The 18,802-nt window shown below is 36.8% G+C and overlaps 1 protein-coding gene across 1 annotated transcript in view; it reads left to right on the forward strand.

Annotated features, from left to right (window-relative positions):
• The window catches only part of LOC107556211 (calcineurin-binding protein cabin-1-like), a 134,075-nt gene that overhangs the window by 21,762 nt on the left and 93,511 nt on the right, over positions 1–18,802 (forward strand). Inside the window, exons 10-24 of the mRNA XM_016239263.1 lie at positions 783–954; positions 1,187–1,317; positions 1,406–1,627; positions 3,496–3,588; positions 3,981–4,092; positions 7,480–7,720; positions 7,893–8,046; positions 8,142–8,254; positions 11,795–11,947; positions 14,749–14,955; positions 15,043–15,188; positions 15,277–15,538; positions 15,667–15,831; positions 17,424–17,513; positions 18,113–18,297. Of these exons, the coding sequence (XP_016094749.1) occupies positions 783–954; positions 1,187–1,317; positions 1,406–1,627; positions 3,496–3,588; positions 3,981–4,092; positions 7,480–7,720; positions 7,893–8,046; positions 8,142–8,254; positions 11,795–11,947; positions 14,749–14,955; positions 15,043–15,188; positions 15,277–15,538; positions 15,667–15,831; positions 17,424–17,513; positions 18,113–18,297 (2,446 nt within the window). The remainder of the gene's footprint in view (positions 1–782; positions 955–1,186; positions 1,318–1,405; positions 1,628–3,495; positions 3,589–3,980; positions 4,093–7,479; positions 7,721–7,892; positions 8,047–8,141; positions 8,255–11,794; positions 11,948–14,748; positions 14,956–15,042; positions 15,189–15,276; positions 15,539–15,666; positions 15,832–17,423; positions 17,514–18,112; positions 18,298–18,802) is intronic.

Genomic DNA, 18,802 nt, shown 5'->3' on the forward strand with positions numbered 1-18,802 from the left:
TATATATATATATATATATATATATATATATATAAACAGTAGTTAACTTGAGAAACGCTTGAGAGACAAAGCACAAGAAATGTTTAATAATCTAGTGTTAAATTACATATTGCTATATTAAATTTCTAATTTAGTTTGGATGCTTTCATTGTGACTGAGATACCAAACATATTAAATTTACCCTATGCATAATTTGGCTGTTTGAAATTTTAGCACTCAAATCACTAAAGACATTTATAATGTTAAAAAAAAATCTATTTCAGATAAATGCTCCTGTTCATCAAAGAATCCTGGAAAAATGTATCACAAAAATATTAAACAGCTGTTTTCAACATTAAAAATAAACCGATATGTTTCTTGAACAGCAAATCAGAATGATTTCTGAAGGATCATGTGATGCTAATGATGCTGAAAATTCAGCTTTACATCACAAGAATAAATTACATATTAAAATATATTACAATAGAAAACAGTTAAAATTAAAATTGCAATAATTTCACAGTATTACTGTTTTTATTGTAATTTCGATCAAATAGATCAAATAAAAACATAATTTTTTTCACAAACTGCAAACTTTTGAACGATAGTGTATATGATGAAAGTGTTCATGCAGACACCACTGAAGACGACCACCCTGTACATTTTACACACTCATTTAAAGCGACAGAACTTTTTGAAACGTGGGATTATGGCAGCTGTAAAGAACTTGAATTCAAGAGCATTTCAGCATTTGTTTTCATGCATATATGACAATGATGATGTCGTTGCTCTTCACCCTACAGCTCTGGATGCCGCCTTGAATGACAAAGTGAAAAAAGGCACCAAGAGAAAACGTGTGGTAGAGGACACCGTAGAGACGGCGAAGAGGCGCTCTGCACGTGTCCGCAACACCAAATGCAAGAAAGAAGAGAAGATTGACTTCCAAGAACTCCTGCTCAAATTCCTCCCCTCTAGGTGTTTATTTTAATATTGATCTATTCAGGGGTTTGTTTCCAACCTGCTGTGTGACCATATCAAGCAATGCACTATAAGACATTTTGTCATTTTCTATTTCTGTTTTGTCATGCTGAGTGAATCCTAGCAATGAAAACACATTCGACTGAAATCTTGCTGCACATTAGTTGTGTATTAGATATCAGCCATGTTCTTAGAAATTCTTCCTTTGTCACATTGACTTTATTTCCAGACTGAAAAAGTTTGAAGATGATGAAGATGAGGAGAGCCTGAGTAACATGGACTCACAGTGTGACGGCAAACCTGGTTCCCAGTTGAACCGTGGATCCAACTCCTCTGAGTACATTGTGTCTATGGAGTCAGGTACAGAAACTGTGCTTTTCTATTAGTCGCTGTTTTATTCCTTTCTGCATTTTCTTGATTTTTCTCTCTGCTCTTCATGGTTCCTCAGAGCGGAAGGAAGTTCATGCGTTCCTGCTGGCGAACATGCAGAACGGCGGCATCCTGGAGCTGATGATGCGGTATCTGAAGGTGGTGGGGCAGAAGTTTCTGGAGGAGTGGCCAGCGGGCCACAGCACAGCGGTGCTGGATCTCTTCAACTGCTGGAGGAAACACAGCGCTGGCCTGCCCAACCCACTGCTCAGAGATTCCAGCAACCAGCACATAAAGGTGAGCCTGTTTGTGAGGTTCATGCCAGAACAAATTTGAAAGACATTCATGGTTTTGTTTGAGACACTTAGTAGCAAGTAAAGGAGACTTCCATGTGCAATTTAGCTTTCATGTTTGAAGTCACATTGAAGGGATGGTTCACCCAAAAATGAAAATTTGCTTTTAATTTACTCACCTTCAAACCATTCAAGATGTAGGTGACTTTTTTTTTTTTTTTTCTTCAGTAGAACAGTAAAGAAGATTTTTTGCTGAAACCATGAGTCCTTGGTGATTCATAAAATGCAAGTCAGTGGTCATTTTGACAGTCAAAAAGTGTATTTTATTCTATTTTAGGGGTGGGTGATATACCAGTAGACACAATTAACCGGTAGAAATTTGTCAACCAGTAGAGATTTTCTACTATTGTCTCGATTGCGGTTTCACGCTCACGTGACATTGCTGTGCTACATGGTCACGAAAACGTATCGTTTACACACATTTGTAAGCGTTGTGGTATAAAAACAAGTGATTTTAAACAGTTTAAAAGCAAACAACAACGAAATAACTCATTTCGCTGTATGCGCGCTCTGCACATGAAGACGGAGTATTGAACGGAGTGATTTTTGCCGCTTTATAGGCCTTGAATGGTTACCCACACTTGTATGTGTCCAAATGGCCGTCTTTGCAAATATCCTCATAAACACACTAATTTAGGTCTTAAAGGATCATGCCACCTGAACTTGCTATATTTCTCCCAGTGTGTCTACTGAAAAAAGACAGAGACAGATAACTTAATGAGTGTTTTTAGCAAAAACTAGGCCACATGTTTTTTTTAATGTATTTTTAAATGTAATTTATTTCTGTGATGCAAAGCAATTTTCAGCATCATTACGTCAGTCTTCAGTGTCACACCATCCTTCAGAAATCATTCTAATATGCTGATTTGCTGCTCAAGAAACATTTTTTTTATTATCAGTGTTGAAAACATTTGTGCTGCTTCAAATTTGTGTGGTGCATTTTTTTCTTTGATCAATACAAAGTCCAAAAGTACAGCATTTATTTTAAATATAAATCTTATTTACCTCAAACTTTTAATCTGTAGTGCATATTTCTAATATTTTATTAAATTGTAGTAGATTTATGGAAGCATTTGGGTAGCAAAATTCATTTTGAAATGTAATATGCAAAATGACAATGCAATATGTAAAATGGCAATGCATTTCTTTATTTAAATTTACATTTTCCCATACATATTTGCAACATTTAGTGCAAAATGAAAATTCAATGATATAATTTACATTTGCCATTTTCTACAATTTCTAGTTTTAATATGTAAATTAAAAACGTATTTTAACGCTTTATAAGTTGCAAAATTAAAATGAAATTGTATTACCAAAATTAGGGCTGCACGATTGTCAAAAATCATAATTGTCGATTATTCCCTTGTAATTGTAATTGCGATTATTAATTATGATGATCACAATTTACATTGATGTTTATACCATTGTTTGATGCAACTGCATGCCGCATTTTTATATGAAAATAAACAAGCTGAAAACACTAACTGAAAAACCTTTAGTGCTTTTCTATAGTATTAAGCCTCAAATGTCAACTATACATCGGATTGGTTTCTTCTTTAAATTATATAAAAAGTTAAAATATGAATGGTATTATAATGTTATACTAAAACTAAAACAATGGAAAAACCCTTAAGATAACATGTAGAAAGAAAAAAAAAACATATCTTAAGCGTGCAGAATAACATAACTGGACTTTGAACGATTAATTGCCGCTTTGAACGATTACGTAATTTTAGCATCCATAATTGTAATTGCGATTAGAATTTTGATTAATTGTGCAGCCCTAATCAAAATTGATTAGATATGTTTAAAGGTCAGACAAGTGAGATGGAAAAAATCACCATCCTCCTGCCCAACCTCAGTGTGGACAATGCCATTTCAATAGAGGAGGTACAGTACAAAAGAAGTTGATCTCTCAAGACACTGTCACCTCTTGTTTCGTAGAAGATTAGAAGTGCTGTTCAGTAGAAACAGCAACATAGTATTTCCACACATTTGGTCATGTGACACTCATACCTTGTTCATGGTTATGTTATTGATGATGACAGCTTAACGGAGAGAGAAAAAAGGAGAGAGCTCTTAAATTAATTAACATTTTCACTAAAGTGGGTGAAACTATGACTCTTTTTAAAATAAATGTATATTCAGATTTATCTTTAAATGCAAGAAAAGATCAGAAACATTTAAATGTTTAAAACTGAATACAGGTGTATCAAAATAAATAAAACCTTTTGATTTTAAGTGCTGGAAATCCATTTATCCTTTTTTGAAACTTCTGCGTCATCGTGGAGAGCGCAGGTCAGGGTCGCTTATCAACGGCAGACGTCACGAAAGCACAAGCTCCCAAGCGCTTTGGAAAGAAGGAGAAAGCGGCGCGGCTGGCGTTTTCCACACGTTTTAGGCGCGACATGTGAACAGCCCCAAAGTCTGTCTACACTGGTCCGTTGCATATCATTTGAACTTTGTGTCAGTACGTAAAAAACAAGGCATCAGTTTACTGTCGGGGATTTGTCGTGCCGTGCCGCATCCAGTGTAGTCCGTGACACAGCATCACTGATTAAAATGGGTTCATTTTATTTTGTCGCGCCGCTCGTGTCCGGTGTAGACGCGGTGAGAGCCACGCAGATGCATGTGAACCCCGTATTCTGCGTCTATTTGTGCCTGAAATACTGTGCTCTGCAAGTATCCTTGTAAACACAGATGCGTATGGCTTAGGTGAAGGTAAACAATTGAGAAAGAAAATGGATGTGTAACAGTAGCCTATATTGGTTTACAGCAGTTTAATGTTCCTGAGGCTTTCTGTGTTATGAATGTTAATCAAACAACAAAACACAAAGAAAAATCACTTTTGTAGCTTTAACACCGATTTATTAGATTTAATTTATAGTGAAAACTATGCAGTGTTATTTTACATTTGATTATTCAATTTCTGTACCTTAGTACTGTTAGACTTACCTGAAAAATATAAAGCACTGCTTATTTCATTTGTATCTTTGTTCTGTTATTTATCTATGCTTGTAATTTGTTTATTTCCTATGCTGATTTACTCGCCTACAAAATCACCCCAGTCATTGATTGCCTTTTGGCGTTAAAATAGTACTGTTAGGATTTACTAAAGACGTGCAGTGAAGAATTAGCGCTGAAAAGGTGTGGACACAGTTATTTTTGCGCCTGACCGTATTGAATATGCATTTGTAGGAGTTTCCCTTTCAGATGCAAAATTTATGGGAGGTGACTAGTATTAAAATGAATCACGCAATGCGATTTACTAACATTTGCGCTCATCAAATTACTGGCATTTGCGCCATTATTTAATGCCCAATAAAAAGCATGGCTTAAACTATTTTGTGCTGGAAATGGCTGCTTTTGTCACCCGAAATCACCCGCAGAAATTTTCTACTCCCATCGGCTCTGTTTTGGAATTGCGCTCTTGCGTTTATTTTCTCTGTTTAGTAGGGCTTGGTTTTGACACAAATTTCACGATTCGATTCTCATTCACAAGCTTTCCATTCGATTACCAATTCGATTCGATTTGATTCAATATAGATTATTTTGGATATATATCAGGTACAGTACATACCAAATGTTCTCAAGGAAAAAAAATCTCTCAACTAATGCTGTAAAATATTAATGAAAGTCAGTTGGTACAACATTACTATAATATTGAAGGTTAAAATTGACTGATTTGTTAAAATTACACTTAATGAAGTTTTTAAAATAATAGAAAGTTACAGTTACATAATATTTCTACTTCAATTCATTTTTTTTATATAAACATAATGAAACTTGATGGATTTAGTCAAACAAATTAAACATTGAAGAACAGTAAACTGTATAATGAATGTTATATGGTGCATATATTTAGCAAAATGCCCCTCTCTACAGTTTATTTTTCTGACTAATGAGTTTGTCACCGAATATGTTTTTTTGAGGTAAATGTGACGTTACATGACATTGTTTACAAGCCGTTACGATGTTTTTGCGCGACTGAAACACTGATTGAGCGATTATTTGAGACATGATACGGATTGTAAAGTTGTACTCTTTCTTTTAACTTACCTTCGGATGTTTAGTCATGTTTATTTTGTGCAGAAACTGGTATTAATGTGGAGGAGATGATCAGCTCTACCGCGTCTGTAGAACTGAGGCGCTACAGCGATCTGTCACTCCACATTAAACAGCGCCAAAATGGCATTTATTGTTTGAATACTGCAATGCAATGGACAGAATTTAAAATCTGAGACTTTGTTTCATATTAAAAGTACCAAAGCACAATGCTTATTGCGATATATTGGATGGGAGGTGCCCTTCAATGTTCTGTCCATTAACTGAATACAGACTAGAATAATTGATTCTTGGGATTTAAGAATCGATATCGTTCCGTAAAAATGAGAATCGATTAATATCGAGATATCGATATTTTTTACCCAGCCCTACTGTTTAGTAAATCTGGCCCTAAATTGATTAAATGTGACGTTTACAATGTTACGAAAAATAATAATTTCTTATAAATTACCGTATTGACCCGAATATAAGACAATGTTTTTTTTCTTGGAAATACATCGGAAAAAATGCGGTCGTCTTATATTCTAGGTCTAGACTTTGACATGTCAATAATACACCCACAACAATAGGTGGCGCCAAATACGCATAAAACGAGTGTGCCATAAAATACGTAACGTAATGCGTGTTGTAAAGATCGCGAGTAAAATCAAAAGAAGCAGAAAAGCTTACAGCTGCATGAGTCGTGACTGTCACGTTAGCCTGATGGGACCAAACTCCCTTTGTGATTTTAAAACGTAAGACAGTACCCAGATTTGAAGACTACAGTAAGATTTAACTTCTACTGTTAATAAGATTTTGGTAGGCTACTATTAGATGGATAGCCTAAATGTCCTAATTCAGATGGGCTACCTGTTTTTTAAAAAAATGTTATGGTATATCAAAAAATGTATATTTTTTAAATGTGATTGTTGGTACATTTTACCAGTTTTTATCATACTTTCAAAACAAAAATTAAAATAGGAAAAATATGCAATATGAAAATAATTGAAGACAAAATGTGTTTTACTGTGAAGATTTGGTTTTTAAAAAGCCTTTTTCCAAAAGGTACATCTGGAAAAAGGGGGGGTTGTCTTATAATTAATCAAAGAATCCAAAATGTTTCACTGTTTCCATAAAAACTGTAATAATAATCATCAATAAGCATAAATTCAGCTTATCAGAATGATTTCTGAATGATCATGTGACACTGAAGGCTGGAGTAATGATTGCTGAAAATTCAGCTTTGCATAATAGGAATAAATTACATTTTAAAATATATTTACATAGAGAACTGTTATTTTATATCGTAATACAGTTTTTATTTGATTTTTGATTAAATAAATGCAGCTTTGATGAGTTTACGTTTTTAGAAGAATTCTCTTACCAACTCCAAACTTTTGAAAGGAAATATATGATGCATTACAATATATATAATTAGGCATTATGAATATCTTTGTACTGCAGTGTATATAGGCTTCAAGTAAAGTTACTGCATAAATGCATCCTATTTTTCTCACAGACATACTTTATCCGTGGACAGGTTCGATTCATATCAGAGCTCAAAATGATATAGCCAGCATGTTATTATGGGAATAATGACTAGCTTCACTCAAAGTGTGCAATATCCCATTTGTCTTAAATGTGACGTGTATGACCGAACATTTCCTCAACCATCAGTTCTACAAAAGTGTGGCGTTTTCAGACACTTAACCTGTTGACCCCACATCCGTCTTTGTTTTTTCTCTCCCCAGAGCTCCCTGCTGCGGCTGAAAGACTACAGCTCCTGCCTCGAGACATCTGAAGTGTCTCTCAATGAGGCCATACAGCACTTGAACTCTGGATTACCCAGCAGCCCCTCTGCAAAGGAAGAGTGGGTGTCCACCGTCACGGCCCTGCTGAGGGCCATCGAAAGCTGCATCACAGACAAGCCTGAGTTGCTCATCCACACCCCACGATCCACAAACCTCCCGCGCCTCGCCAACAACCTCATACAGGTCTGTGTGGATTCATGGGAGCGTGTTTGTTGCTATACGATCATAATAATAAGAAATGTTTCTTGCGCAGAAAAATCAGCATATTAGACTGATTTCTGAAAGAACACGTGACACTGAAGACTAATTGGAGTAATCTCATTTTTTAACTGCTGTCTTTGTGTTCATTCTCTAGTTGATTGCCAACAGCATGGTCTTACCCGATGACCCCAAAGAGGCTCATTTCTCATCACTGCTGCCATGGATTCTGCTGTACCACCTCATCAAACAGGAAGAGGCAGCCTTTGACTGCATGCTGCGGCAGCACATCACAGATGAAGATGATGATGGTATAAATAAAGAAAGATAACAGCATTTCAGTGTAGTGATAATCTTAGTATATCCTAGTGTTTTTGACACAGCTGTGTGTGTTTGTGTTCTGTAGAGGATGATACTCCATTGCTGCCCTCCTCCCTCATGCTTCTGAACACGGCGCACGAGTACCTGGGCCGTCAGTCCTGGTGCTGCAACTCTGATGGCGCTTTACTCAAATTTTTTGTGAGTCTCATACAATATCATGCCGACACGTGTTTCTGTGACACGTATCTGTGCTTCTGTAATCGGGACCTGATTTTTGTCATGGGTATTATGAATTATTTTAATCATTTCACTTGTACATTAGTAATATTGTGCATTAACGATATTGTGGTCTTATTTAAAGGGATAGTTCACCCAAAAATGAAAATTGTCATTAATTACCCTAATGACGTTCCAAACCCGCAAGACCTTCGTTCATCTTCGGAACACATATTACAGGGCTCCAGACTCATTCTTCCCACTGGTCACTCTTTTGCGACTAACTTTCTCAGTTGGTCACACAAGCACATGATTTTATTTTTTTTATTTTTTTTGCGCTACAACATGGGATTAATCAATGTGTGCTGATGAACTTTTATCATAGTTTATAGTTATATGGAAATGAAAGTGGTTAACATTCAACACGTTCTTTTTCATCAGTAGTATTATTTGTGATTTGAATTTTTTGAACGGGAGTTGCTCTTTTGCTTTGTTAAAAGCCGGGCTTCGGGTGCTTTCACTTTCGAATTCACGATCTTGTTGTCACGTTTCACAAGAAAAGATAATTGTCTGTTTTGCTTACATCTACACACCTTTCACTTTTTAAGACTAAAACGTAAGACCTTCGTTCATCTTCGGAACACAATTTAAGATATTTTTGATGAAATCTGAGGGCTCTCTGACCCTCCCATAGACAGCAAGGTAACTACCACGTTCAAGGTCCAGAAAAGTACCAAGATGATTGACAAAGTAGTCCGTGTGACGTCAGTGGTTCAACTGTAAAGTTACGAAGCTACGAGAATACTATTTTGTGCTAAGAAAACAAAAATAATGACTTTATTCCACATTTTCGTCTCTACTGCGTCACTTGTGGACGCGCGTTCACGACAGTACCATGACGCGAGCGTGTGGCAGCGCCGGCCCTGACCCAGATCTGGCATAATGACGTCATCACGCCGGATCTGGGTCAGCGCCGGCGCCGCCACACGCTCGCGTCATGGTACTGTTGTGATACATTTGAAATGAGAATGCTGTCTATGGGAGGGTCAGAGAGCCCTCGGATTTCATAAAAAATATCTTAAATTGTCTTGCGGGTTTGGAACAACACGAGGGTGAGTAATTAATGACAGAATTTTCATTTTTGGGTGAACTAACCCTTTAATTAAAAAGCACAACAACAATAATACAGTAAGATACAATGACAAACTAGCTTACAAAAATGAATAAGATGAGGCATGGCATACACCACATGCTGTATTATATACCGACTAATAGATTACAGAAAGTTTAGCAAACACTGAGGAATCAAAAAAATAAATAAGAATCATATTCATCACTAATACAAACCTTTATAATATCCTGCTTCACTCAGAAATGTCACATAACAAAGTGAAACTGAATGTTTCTTTACATATACATTCATTAATTTAGCAGACACTTTTTTTTTTTTTTTTTAAGGAGGCAATAACAGGAGAAGTGCTAGCAATACAAAGTTTCAACAAGCTGTCACAGGGAGGAATATAAGAAATTGTGACAGCATAGAAGTGTTTTTTAAGAGACAGCAGAGTCTCGTTATAAGGATAGTTGACCAGAAATGAAAATTTTCCCTCTAATGAAAGTCCACGCAACCATTTGATATTATTGTTTGATGTGCAAGAACCAATTATGTAAATGATATGACAGAAAATGATGACAAAATGTAAATTTTGGGGTGAAATAAACTTTTAAGCTAGGGTTTAAGCTGTTCTTTTAATAAATTAGCTCGCAACGGTACGGCAACTACTAACAAAAGCATTGTAATTTTTGTCGTTATCAAACTGAAAACACATTGAAAAAGGCTGAATGGCTTTTTTTGGTCCAGACAGTGTTATTGATTCATGACCCAGATGTTTATGTAATGTATCGCCAGGTCCGTGCTGATTTAGGAACAATTTAGTCTCAAGCTGACTTTTTTCAATGCATTTGATTCAATTCATTAAACTGAATCAACTTCCCAATTCTGCTTGATAGAGAAGACAGTCAAGGAGAGTGTGGTTGATTCACTTGTTTTTCTATGCCTTTTCTCGTTCAATATACTTTGTGTAATCACTCAATGTTTTCTGCCCACTAAACGGCTCTGAATGTTTCATGAACAACAATGATTGTCACACTAAACCATTACATGTTGGGAAAAACTGTAAATAAAGCTGTGATATTTTAGCTTTGATATGATATGCTACCACAAATTGTAGTGAAGTCAATGGTTTTGACTTCAGAGTCATGTTAGGGAATTACCGAAGTCTCCTGCGTACGCCTTTTATGTCTTGGATATCTAAGAAGCTTTATAAAGAGAGAAGGAGAACTGTCCCTGTGCTAGTGAAGGTAGGTGGATGTTGGGTAGGATGAGCTGGCGGTCTGTTTCAGCAATAATTCAGTGATTGATTATCTTTTGGCAGCAGGAGTCACATTGATCATTTAGCCACCCACACACCAATTATGCAGGACTGCTCTGTACACAGGAAATGCTGTGTACACCACCGAAGTACATTACCTAGGTGTTCTGCACCTATTCCTGTGTCTCTGGAGGAAACAGATTGCGTTGTGTAGATGCTGCTTGTGTTTTTGCAGGCATCTAGCAAATACTGAACTGCGCTTAGTCTTTGCAGCTGCGAGGTACTGCACCACTGGTGTAAAAGAGAAAAACAAACCAAAAAAAAGTCAATGTTTGTGGTGATTTTGGGTTTTTTAAGGAGGACGTGACGTGTGGCCAAGTATGGTGTCACATACTTGGAATTTGTGCTCTGCATTTAACCCTGCCCCAAGACTGCCCCTAGCCTTGGTTATTAAAATCTGCATGCTTCTCAGCTAAATAATACATTTGTATTCCTTTTTTTCACAAATCAACATTTCTCTTGACTTTTTCTTTAATTTTGGGTGAATTTAGTGTGTGATCCACAAAGGATACTTGTAATCTTAAAAGGCAGCATTTTTACAGATGCTTTCTGCCTATTATAGACATTTGGCTAATTTCTCCGCAAAAACGTTGTCATAATGTTAGCGTGGAAATTGCTTTTTGTTCGAATGGATAAGTGATAATTCTGTCTTTTTTCACTCGTCAGTATTGTCAAATAGTTCAGGTAATGAAAAAAATCACAGAGTGCAGGATATTACTGCATGCCTGCCGTTGTTCATATCAATATTACTTCTGAGGGGGACAAAAGAGTCTGTTCTCACTCACAGATTGACAGAAATCCCCAGTTAAAACTCTCCACTCATGTGTGTACAGCAAAATCTCCTTGACATACACGCAGGCCAAAATTAACATGGTACAAACTGACAGAGAAAGAAAAAATTATCAAAATTCCATTGTCGGAGACAAAGTTATAATTTTAATAAAATTCTAAGAAAAATAATCATTGTTATAAAACTATATATATATATATATATATATATATATTTCAAAAAAAGAAATATCTTACTGACCCCATTTTTCTTTAAAAACACAGACATTCTGCTGTCTAATGATCATGTGTCTGTTTTCAGGTGCGTGTTTTGCGGGAGAGGCTCTCGGGACATGAGAATCTGCCGTATAAAGAGGATCTGGAGACGGCACTAGAGCAGTGTTTCTTCTGCCTGTATGCTTACCCGAGCAAGAAGAACAAAGCCCGATACCTCGAGGAGCATTCTGCCCCACAGGTGCACTCACAATGACAAATGATATGAGCATGTTTTACACACTTACCTTTCTGAATGTCACTGATGTGCACAATTCTTCAGTGTATGCAAGATAATAAATGTTTGTTTTCAACATCTTTCATCAAAATAATAGCTTACTCTTTGTTCAAAAAACCAAGGCCATGCAGACAAAGTAAAATCATATTCATCACTAATACAAACCTTTATAATATCCTGCTTCACTCAGAAATGTCACATAACAAAGTGAAACTGAATGTTTCTTTACATATACATTCATTAATTTAGCAGACTCTTTTTTTTTTTTTTTTTAAGGAGGCAATAACAGGAGAAGGGCTAGCAATACAAAGTTTCAACAAGCTGTCACAGGGGGGAATATAAGAAATTGTGACAGCATAGAAGTGTTTTTTAAGAGACAGCAGAGTCTCGTTATAAGGATAGTTGACCAGAAATGAAAATTTTCCCTCTATTGAAAGTCCACGCAACCATTTGATATTATTGTTTGATGTGCAAGAACCAATTATGTAAATGATATGACAGAAAATGATGACAAAATGTAAATTTTGGGGTGAAATAAACTTTTAAGCTAGGGTTTAAGCTGTTCTTTTAATAAATTAGCTCGCAACGGTACGGCAACTACTAACAAAAGCATTGTAATTTTTGTCGTTATCAAACTGAAAACACATTGAAAAAGGCTGAATGGCTTTTTTTGGTCCAGACAGTGTTATTGATTCATGACCCAGATGTTTATGTAATGTATCGCCAGGTCCGTGCTGATTTAGGAACAATTTAGTCTCAAGCTGACTTTTTTCAATGCATTTGATTCAATTCATTAAACTGAATCAACTTCCCAATTCTGCTTGATAGAGAAGACAGTCAAGGAGAGTGTGGTTGATTCACTTGTTTTTCTATGCCTTTTCTCGTTCAATATACTTTGTGTAATCACTCAATGTTTTCTGCCCACTAAACGGCTCTGAATGTTTCATGAACAACAATGATTGTCACACTAAACCATTACATGTTGGGAAAAACTGTAAATAAAGCTGTGATATTTTAGCTTTGATATGATATGCTACCACAAATTGTAGTGAAGTCAATGGTTTTGACTTCAGAGTCATGTTAGGGAATTACCGAAGTCTCCTGCGTACGCCTTTTATGTCTTGGATATCTAAGAAGCTTTATAAAGAGAGAAGGAGAACTGTCCCTGTGCTAGTGAAGGTAGGTGGATGTTGGGTAGGATGAGCTGGCGGTCTGTTTCAGCAATAATTCAGTGATTGATTATCTTTTGGCAGCAGGAGTCACATTGATCATTTAGCCACCCACACACCAATTATGCAGGACTGCTCTGTACACAGGAAATGCTGTGTACACCACCGAAGTACATTACCTAGGTGTTCTGCACCTATTCCTGTGTCTCTGGAGGAAACAGATTGCGTTGTGTAGATGCTGCTTGTGTTTTTGCAGGCATCTAGCAAATACTGAACTGCGCTTAGTCTTTGCAGCTGCGAGGTACTGCACCACTGGTGTAAAAGAGAAAAACAAACCAAAAAAAAGTCAATGTTTGTGGTGATTTTGGGTTTTTTAAGGAGGACGTGACGTGTGGCCAAGTATGGTGTCACATACTTGGAATTTGTGCTCTGCATTTAACCCTGCCCCAAGACTGCCCCTAGCCTTGGTTATTAAAATCTGCATGCTTCTCAGCTAAATAATACATTTGTATTCCTTTTTTTCACAAATCAACATTTCTCTTGACTTTTTCTTTAATTTTGGGTGAATTTAGTGTGTGATCCACAAAGGATACTTGTAATCTTAAAAGGCAGCATTTTTACAGATGCTTTCTGCCTATTATAGACATTTGGCTAATTTCTCCGCAAAAACGTTGTCATAATGTTAGCGTGGAAATTGCTTTTTGTTCAAATGGATAAGTGATAATTCTGTCTTTTTTCACTCGTCAGTATTGTCAAATAGTTCAGGTAATGAAAAAAATCACAGAGTGCAGGATATTACTGCATGCCTGCCGTTGTTCATATCAATGTTACTCCTGAGGGGGACAAAAGAGTCTGTTCTCACTCACAGATTGACAGAAATCCCCAGTTAAAACTCTCCACTCATGTGTGTACAGCAAAATCTCCTTGACATACACGCAGGCCAAAATTAACATGGTACAAACTGACAGAGAAAGAAAAAATTATCAAAATTCCATTGTCGGAGACAAAGTTATAATTTTAATAAAATTCTAAGAAAAATAATCATTGTTATAAAACTATATATATATATATATATATATATATATATATGTAGTATAGTTTTGTTGGTTGGAAATATTTATGATTAATAAAATCTCAATTTACAGGCAGGTAGGTTAATTTAGTGGCAAAAAGTTAATGTTGAACCAATGTTGTCATTGTTGACTAAAACTAAAACTATTAAAAATAATTTTCGTTAACTGAAATAAATCTGAAATGAAATAAAATTTAAATATTAGATGAATATGTTCAACTTAAAATGCTTAAATGAAAATTACAAATACTGCAATGGAAGTTAACTAAATTAAAATTGAAATAATAAAATGACTAAAACTAAAATAAAAATGAATTAAAGCTAAACACAATACTAATAATGATAAAAGCAAATAACAATATAACTTAAACTAAAACTTAAATGAAAACTGGATGTATTAAAATAAATGCCAATTCAAAAAATGAATAAATACTATAATAATATATGAATAATCCTAAAATAAAACTGTTTTGGACCCTGAGTACATAGTGTTGATACATCTCTCCATCTCTTCCGGTCTCTAGGTGGAGCTTCATTGGGATGATGCCGTCTTTATGTTTGAGTACTTTAAACCCAAGACCTTGCCAGAGTTTGACAGCTATAAGACCAGCACTGTCTCTGCTGACCTTGCCAACCTGCTTAAAAGGCTTTCTGGAATAATCCCACGCAACGACGGCCCCACAATCTCTGTAGACGATGTGTCTGCTTATATCGAAGGATGTGCTCTCAAGGTATGAGCTCATCGACTTTCATGCGTTCATATATAGATCTTTTTTATCTCTTCATCTGTCACTTAAAAGTATATCTCTTTCTACAAGGTGCCAGCACTTCCAGAAGGAGCTTCCCCGGCGCCCCCTGTGGTTAACGAGCTGTTCTACCTGCTAGCAGACTACCACTTCAAAAACAAAGAGCAGTCGAAAGCCATCAAGTTCTACGTGCACGACATCTGCATGTGTCCCAACAGGTCTGTGACCGTTTTACATTTGAAGTTTTTAACATGAATGTAGTTAGCTCAGCTGTAGGTGACTGTTGTCTCTCCGTCTCTCACGTAGGTTTGACTCGTGGGCAGGCATGGCACTGGCACGCGCCAGTCGCATCCAGGACAAGCTGAACTCCAATGAGCTCAGGAGTGACGGACCCATCTGGAAAAACTCTCTGGCAGTGCTGACCTGTTTCAAACGGGCTCTGGAGATAGACAGCTCCAACCTCTCCCTATGGATCGAGTATGGTACCATGTCCTATGCCTTGCACTCTTTCGCTTCCAGACAGCTCAAACAATGGAAACACGAACTTCCTCCTGACTTGATCAAACAGGTACTTCTGTTTGTATAGATGAAGAGTGAGAGAGACATGCTATTGTGTACAAAACAATTTATGAGTGTGTGTTAAAAAAACTAGAAATAAGAGATCTGTGTCAGTTACTGTTTTGTTTGATTTTAAAGATGGAAGAGCGCAGGGACTCGATGTTGGAGACGGCGTCGCAGTGCTTTCAGAGCGCCTCACGCTGTGGCGGTGATGAGGAGGAGTGGCTCATTCACTACATGCTGGGAAAGATTGCAGAGAAGCACAAACTGCCGCCCAAAGACTACCTGCAGCTATTCAAAAAGGTGATGAGCTGGGATACTGCTGGCCTGGTGGATAGTCTGATTGGCTATTGAGAATGCATGACATCTATCACCAGGGTTGTTTAATGGCGTTTTTAGACCTGTAGATTGTTTGCTTTGTTCCAAAATGGGAGCTTAATTTGTTATAAAATTGCAGTTTCTTTTTGGTTTGTTTCGCTTCAAGTTAAATCAAGTCACCTTTATTTCTATAGCACTTTATAAAATACAGATTGTGTCAAAGCAGCTTCACAGAAATAAACGGGAAAATAGCAGAATCAATTATGGAAACGCAACTATGAAGATAATTCGGATTCTGCTGTAAAGCAGCTCTTGAAGACAATAGTGTCAATATAATAAGTCAATTGACAAAGTTTAATTAAGTCAGTTTGGGTCAAAGCATACCAAAATGTGCCACATGTGAGGGGGTGTTTACATGACACAATTTTCAACTAAAAACCGAAAAACGGTTTGTGTTTTGGCTGTTCATTTACATGGCAACAGTGTTTGAGTGCCTCATAATGCAAGCTTTTGAAAACGATTTCAAAGTGCCCCCGTTTTTAAAACGTGGTTAAAAACGATACCGTTATCGTCTCCATGTTAACTACAAAAACATCATGCAGATACGTGTTCAGTCTGTAGGCATGCGCGAGTGTCTTTACAAAGTGACATCGCCAACTAGTGGCCTGGCAAACATAATACAGCGTTTTAGCTGTTTTCGCGCATTCGTGTAAATTGGAAACATTTTGACACCATTGTCATGTGTAGGCAAACTTTTTAAAAATGCTAAGAAAAAGCATTTCCATTTTTAGTACATTGTTGCATAAATGTACCTGGAGTAAATCTATCGTCTCGTTGGTCAGAGTGCATCTATTTATGTTCTGGGATTTCACTCATAGCGTCATCCATCAAAATTGACAAGTTAACTCCATGGGTTCCATTGTGGCTGTAACTGTAACTGTTGTTGACACACGCACACACACACACACACACACACACTTATACGAATGTAAATAAGCCTTCATTCCTGCTCCACCTCATTAAATTTATATAGAGATATATATAATGCATTTCCCATTAACTCTGATGCTGCTTGGTTTGTTGGTCTGTTGGATCGGATTGATTTGATTTCTCACCACAACCGAGCCGCTCCACAGTTCCATGTCAGTTGGACTGAGAGAGACCAACTTATTCAGGCAATCTCAGATTGATTGTTTTGGCGTGGATCCGGGCATATTGCATATAGTGTTTATATGCCTAAATGATCTGAACTAAAGAAAAAACTTGCCAGGTTCCTAAACAAATGCTCTAAACCAGTCAGGTGTGAAAACACGTTAACAGTTCAGTGATACAGTTTGAGAATGATTAGGACACTCCGACATAAGTCTACTTTTAGTCACTTGATTGCAAACTCACCTTCAGGTCTGACTCTGTTTTGGAATGAAATGCCCACTTTTTTTAGTTAATTATTGGTGGATGTATGAAGAATGTATGAAGCATGTAAGGCTGTTGCTGGGGTTTTATGTGTGAAAGTGGCTGCTGACCGCCCAACAGTCAGACACGCATCTCATTACAGCCCTTTTGTCATCTCCCTCCAGTCTGCACACTACCTGCATGAGGAAGCAGCCAGATACCCACGCAAAATCCACTACCACAACCCACCTGACCTCGCAATGGAGTCCTTAGAGGTATGTAGTGAAGTAGAGCTCCTTTGTGCACTACTGTTCAAAAGTTTGGAGATGGTAAAAGTGTTTTTGCTCACCAAAGTTGCATTTATTTGATAAAAAATAAAGTAAAACAGTAATATTGTCAAATATTATTACAATTGGAAATATTTGAATGTTCTATTAATGTTTTCTATTTTAATTTATTCCTGTGATCAAAGCTGAATTTTCAGCATCATTACTCCAATCTTCAGCGTCACATGATCCTTCAGAAATCATTATAATATGCTGATTTGCTGCTCAAGAAACATGTCTATTTATTAGCAATGTTGAAAACAATTGTGCTGCTTAATATTTTATAGCATATTTTTTTCAGGATTCTTTGATGAATAGAAAGTTCAAAAGAACAGCGTTTATTTAAAATGTAAAAATCTTTATTGTGATCAATTTAATACATCCTTGCTGAATAAAAGTTTTCTTAAAAACAAAACAACACTGACCCCAAACTTTTAAATGGTAGTGTACTGCAAGTACTCCTATACTATGACAAAATGTCAGTTAAGCACAAGTTGCGTTTGAGTTCTTCCTGAAATATATCTCTTCTCTTACTTCCGACTGGCCAGCTGTTTTTCCGCCTGAGCGCCACCATTCTGAAGTTGCTGGAGAATGAGGAAGATGATGGTGAACAATCTGAGCAGCAGATGAAGCTACTAGATTATGAGCTGTTCTTCAACATGCTCGCTGAAGCTGCTGTCGGACCCTTTGCACGCGGAGAGGAAAAGACCGCACCCAAAACCAGCATCGACAAGTATGACCACAAACCTTTTAGGCCCCGTTTACACTAGTGCGTTTTCGTTTTAAAATGGCATTTTAAAATGAAAATGTTCCTCGTCTACACTGGCGTTTCTGAAATGATCTCCATCCACACTACACAACTGAAAACGCATGTCACATGACCATTCATGCAGGTACAACCATAGATATGTATAGCTAGATGCCCTATTATTTAGATGGCAGACGTGTCTGTGTGCTTGGAGTGGTCGAATGGGGAATCTACCAATCCTCTTTTTTCTTCACATAAAAATGGGCCATTTGTAAATTGTATGGGTCTTGCTTCCTTATTTTAGTGTAGTATCTTAATTATGAACACACTGGTTTTTACCGTTTACTGCACATTGTTATTCTTCTCGTTATTTCCCTATAGCGGCTAATGAACCGGACGTCTCACCCATAGGCTTACTTCCGCGTTTAGGAATAAGGTGTATACAAATCTATGGGTACCACAATGAGCATGATGTTATTGTTTACACGGC

The sequence above is a fragment of the Sinocyclocheilus grahami genome, unplaced genomic scaffold (assembly GCF_001515645.1).
Source record: "Sinocyclocheilus grahami isolate Dianchi unplaced genomic scaffold, SAMN03320097.WGS_v1.1 scaffold560.1, whole genome shotgun sequence".
NCBI lineage: Eukaryota > Metazoa > Chordata > Actinopteri > Cypriniformes > Cyprinidae > Sinocyclocheilus > Sinocyclocheilus grahami.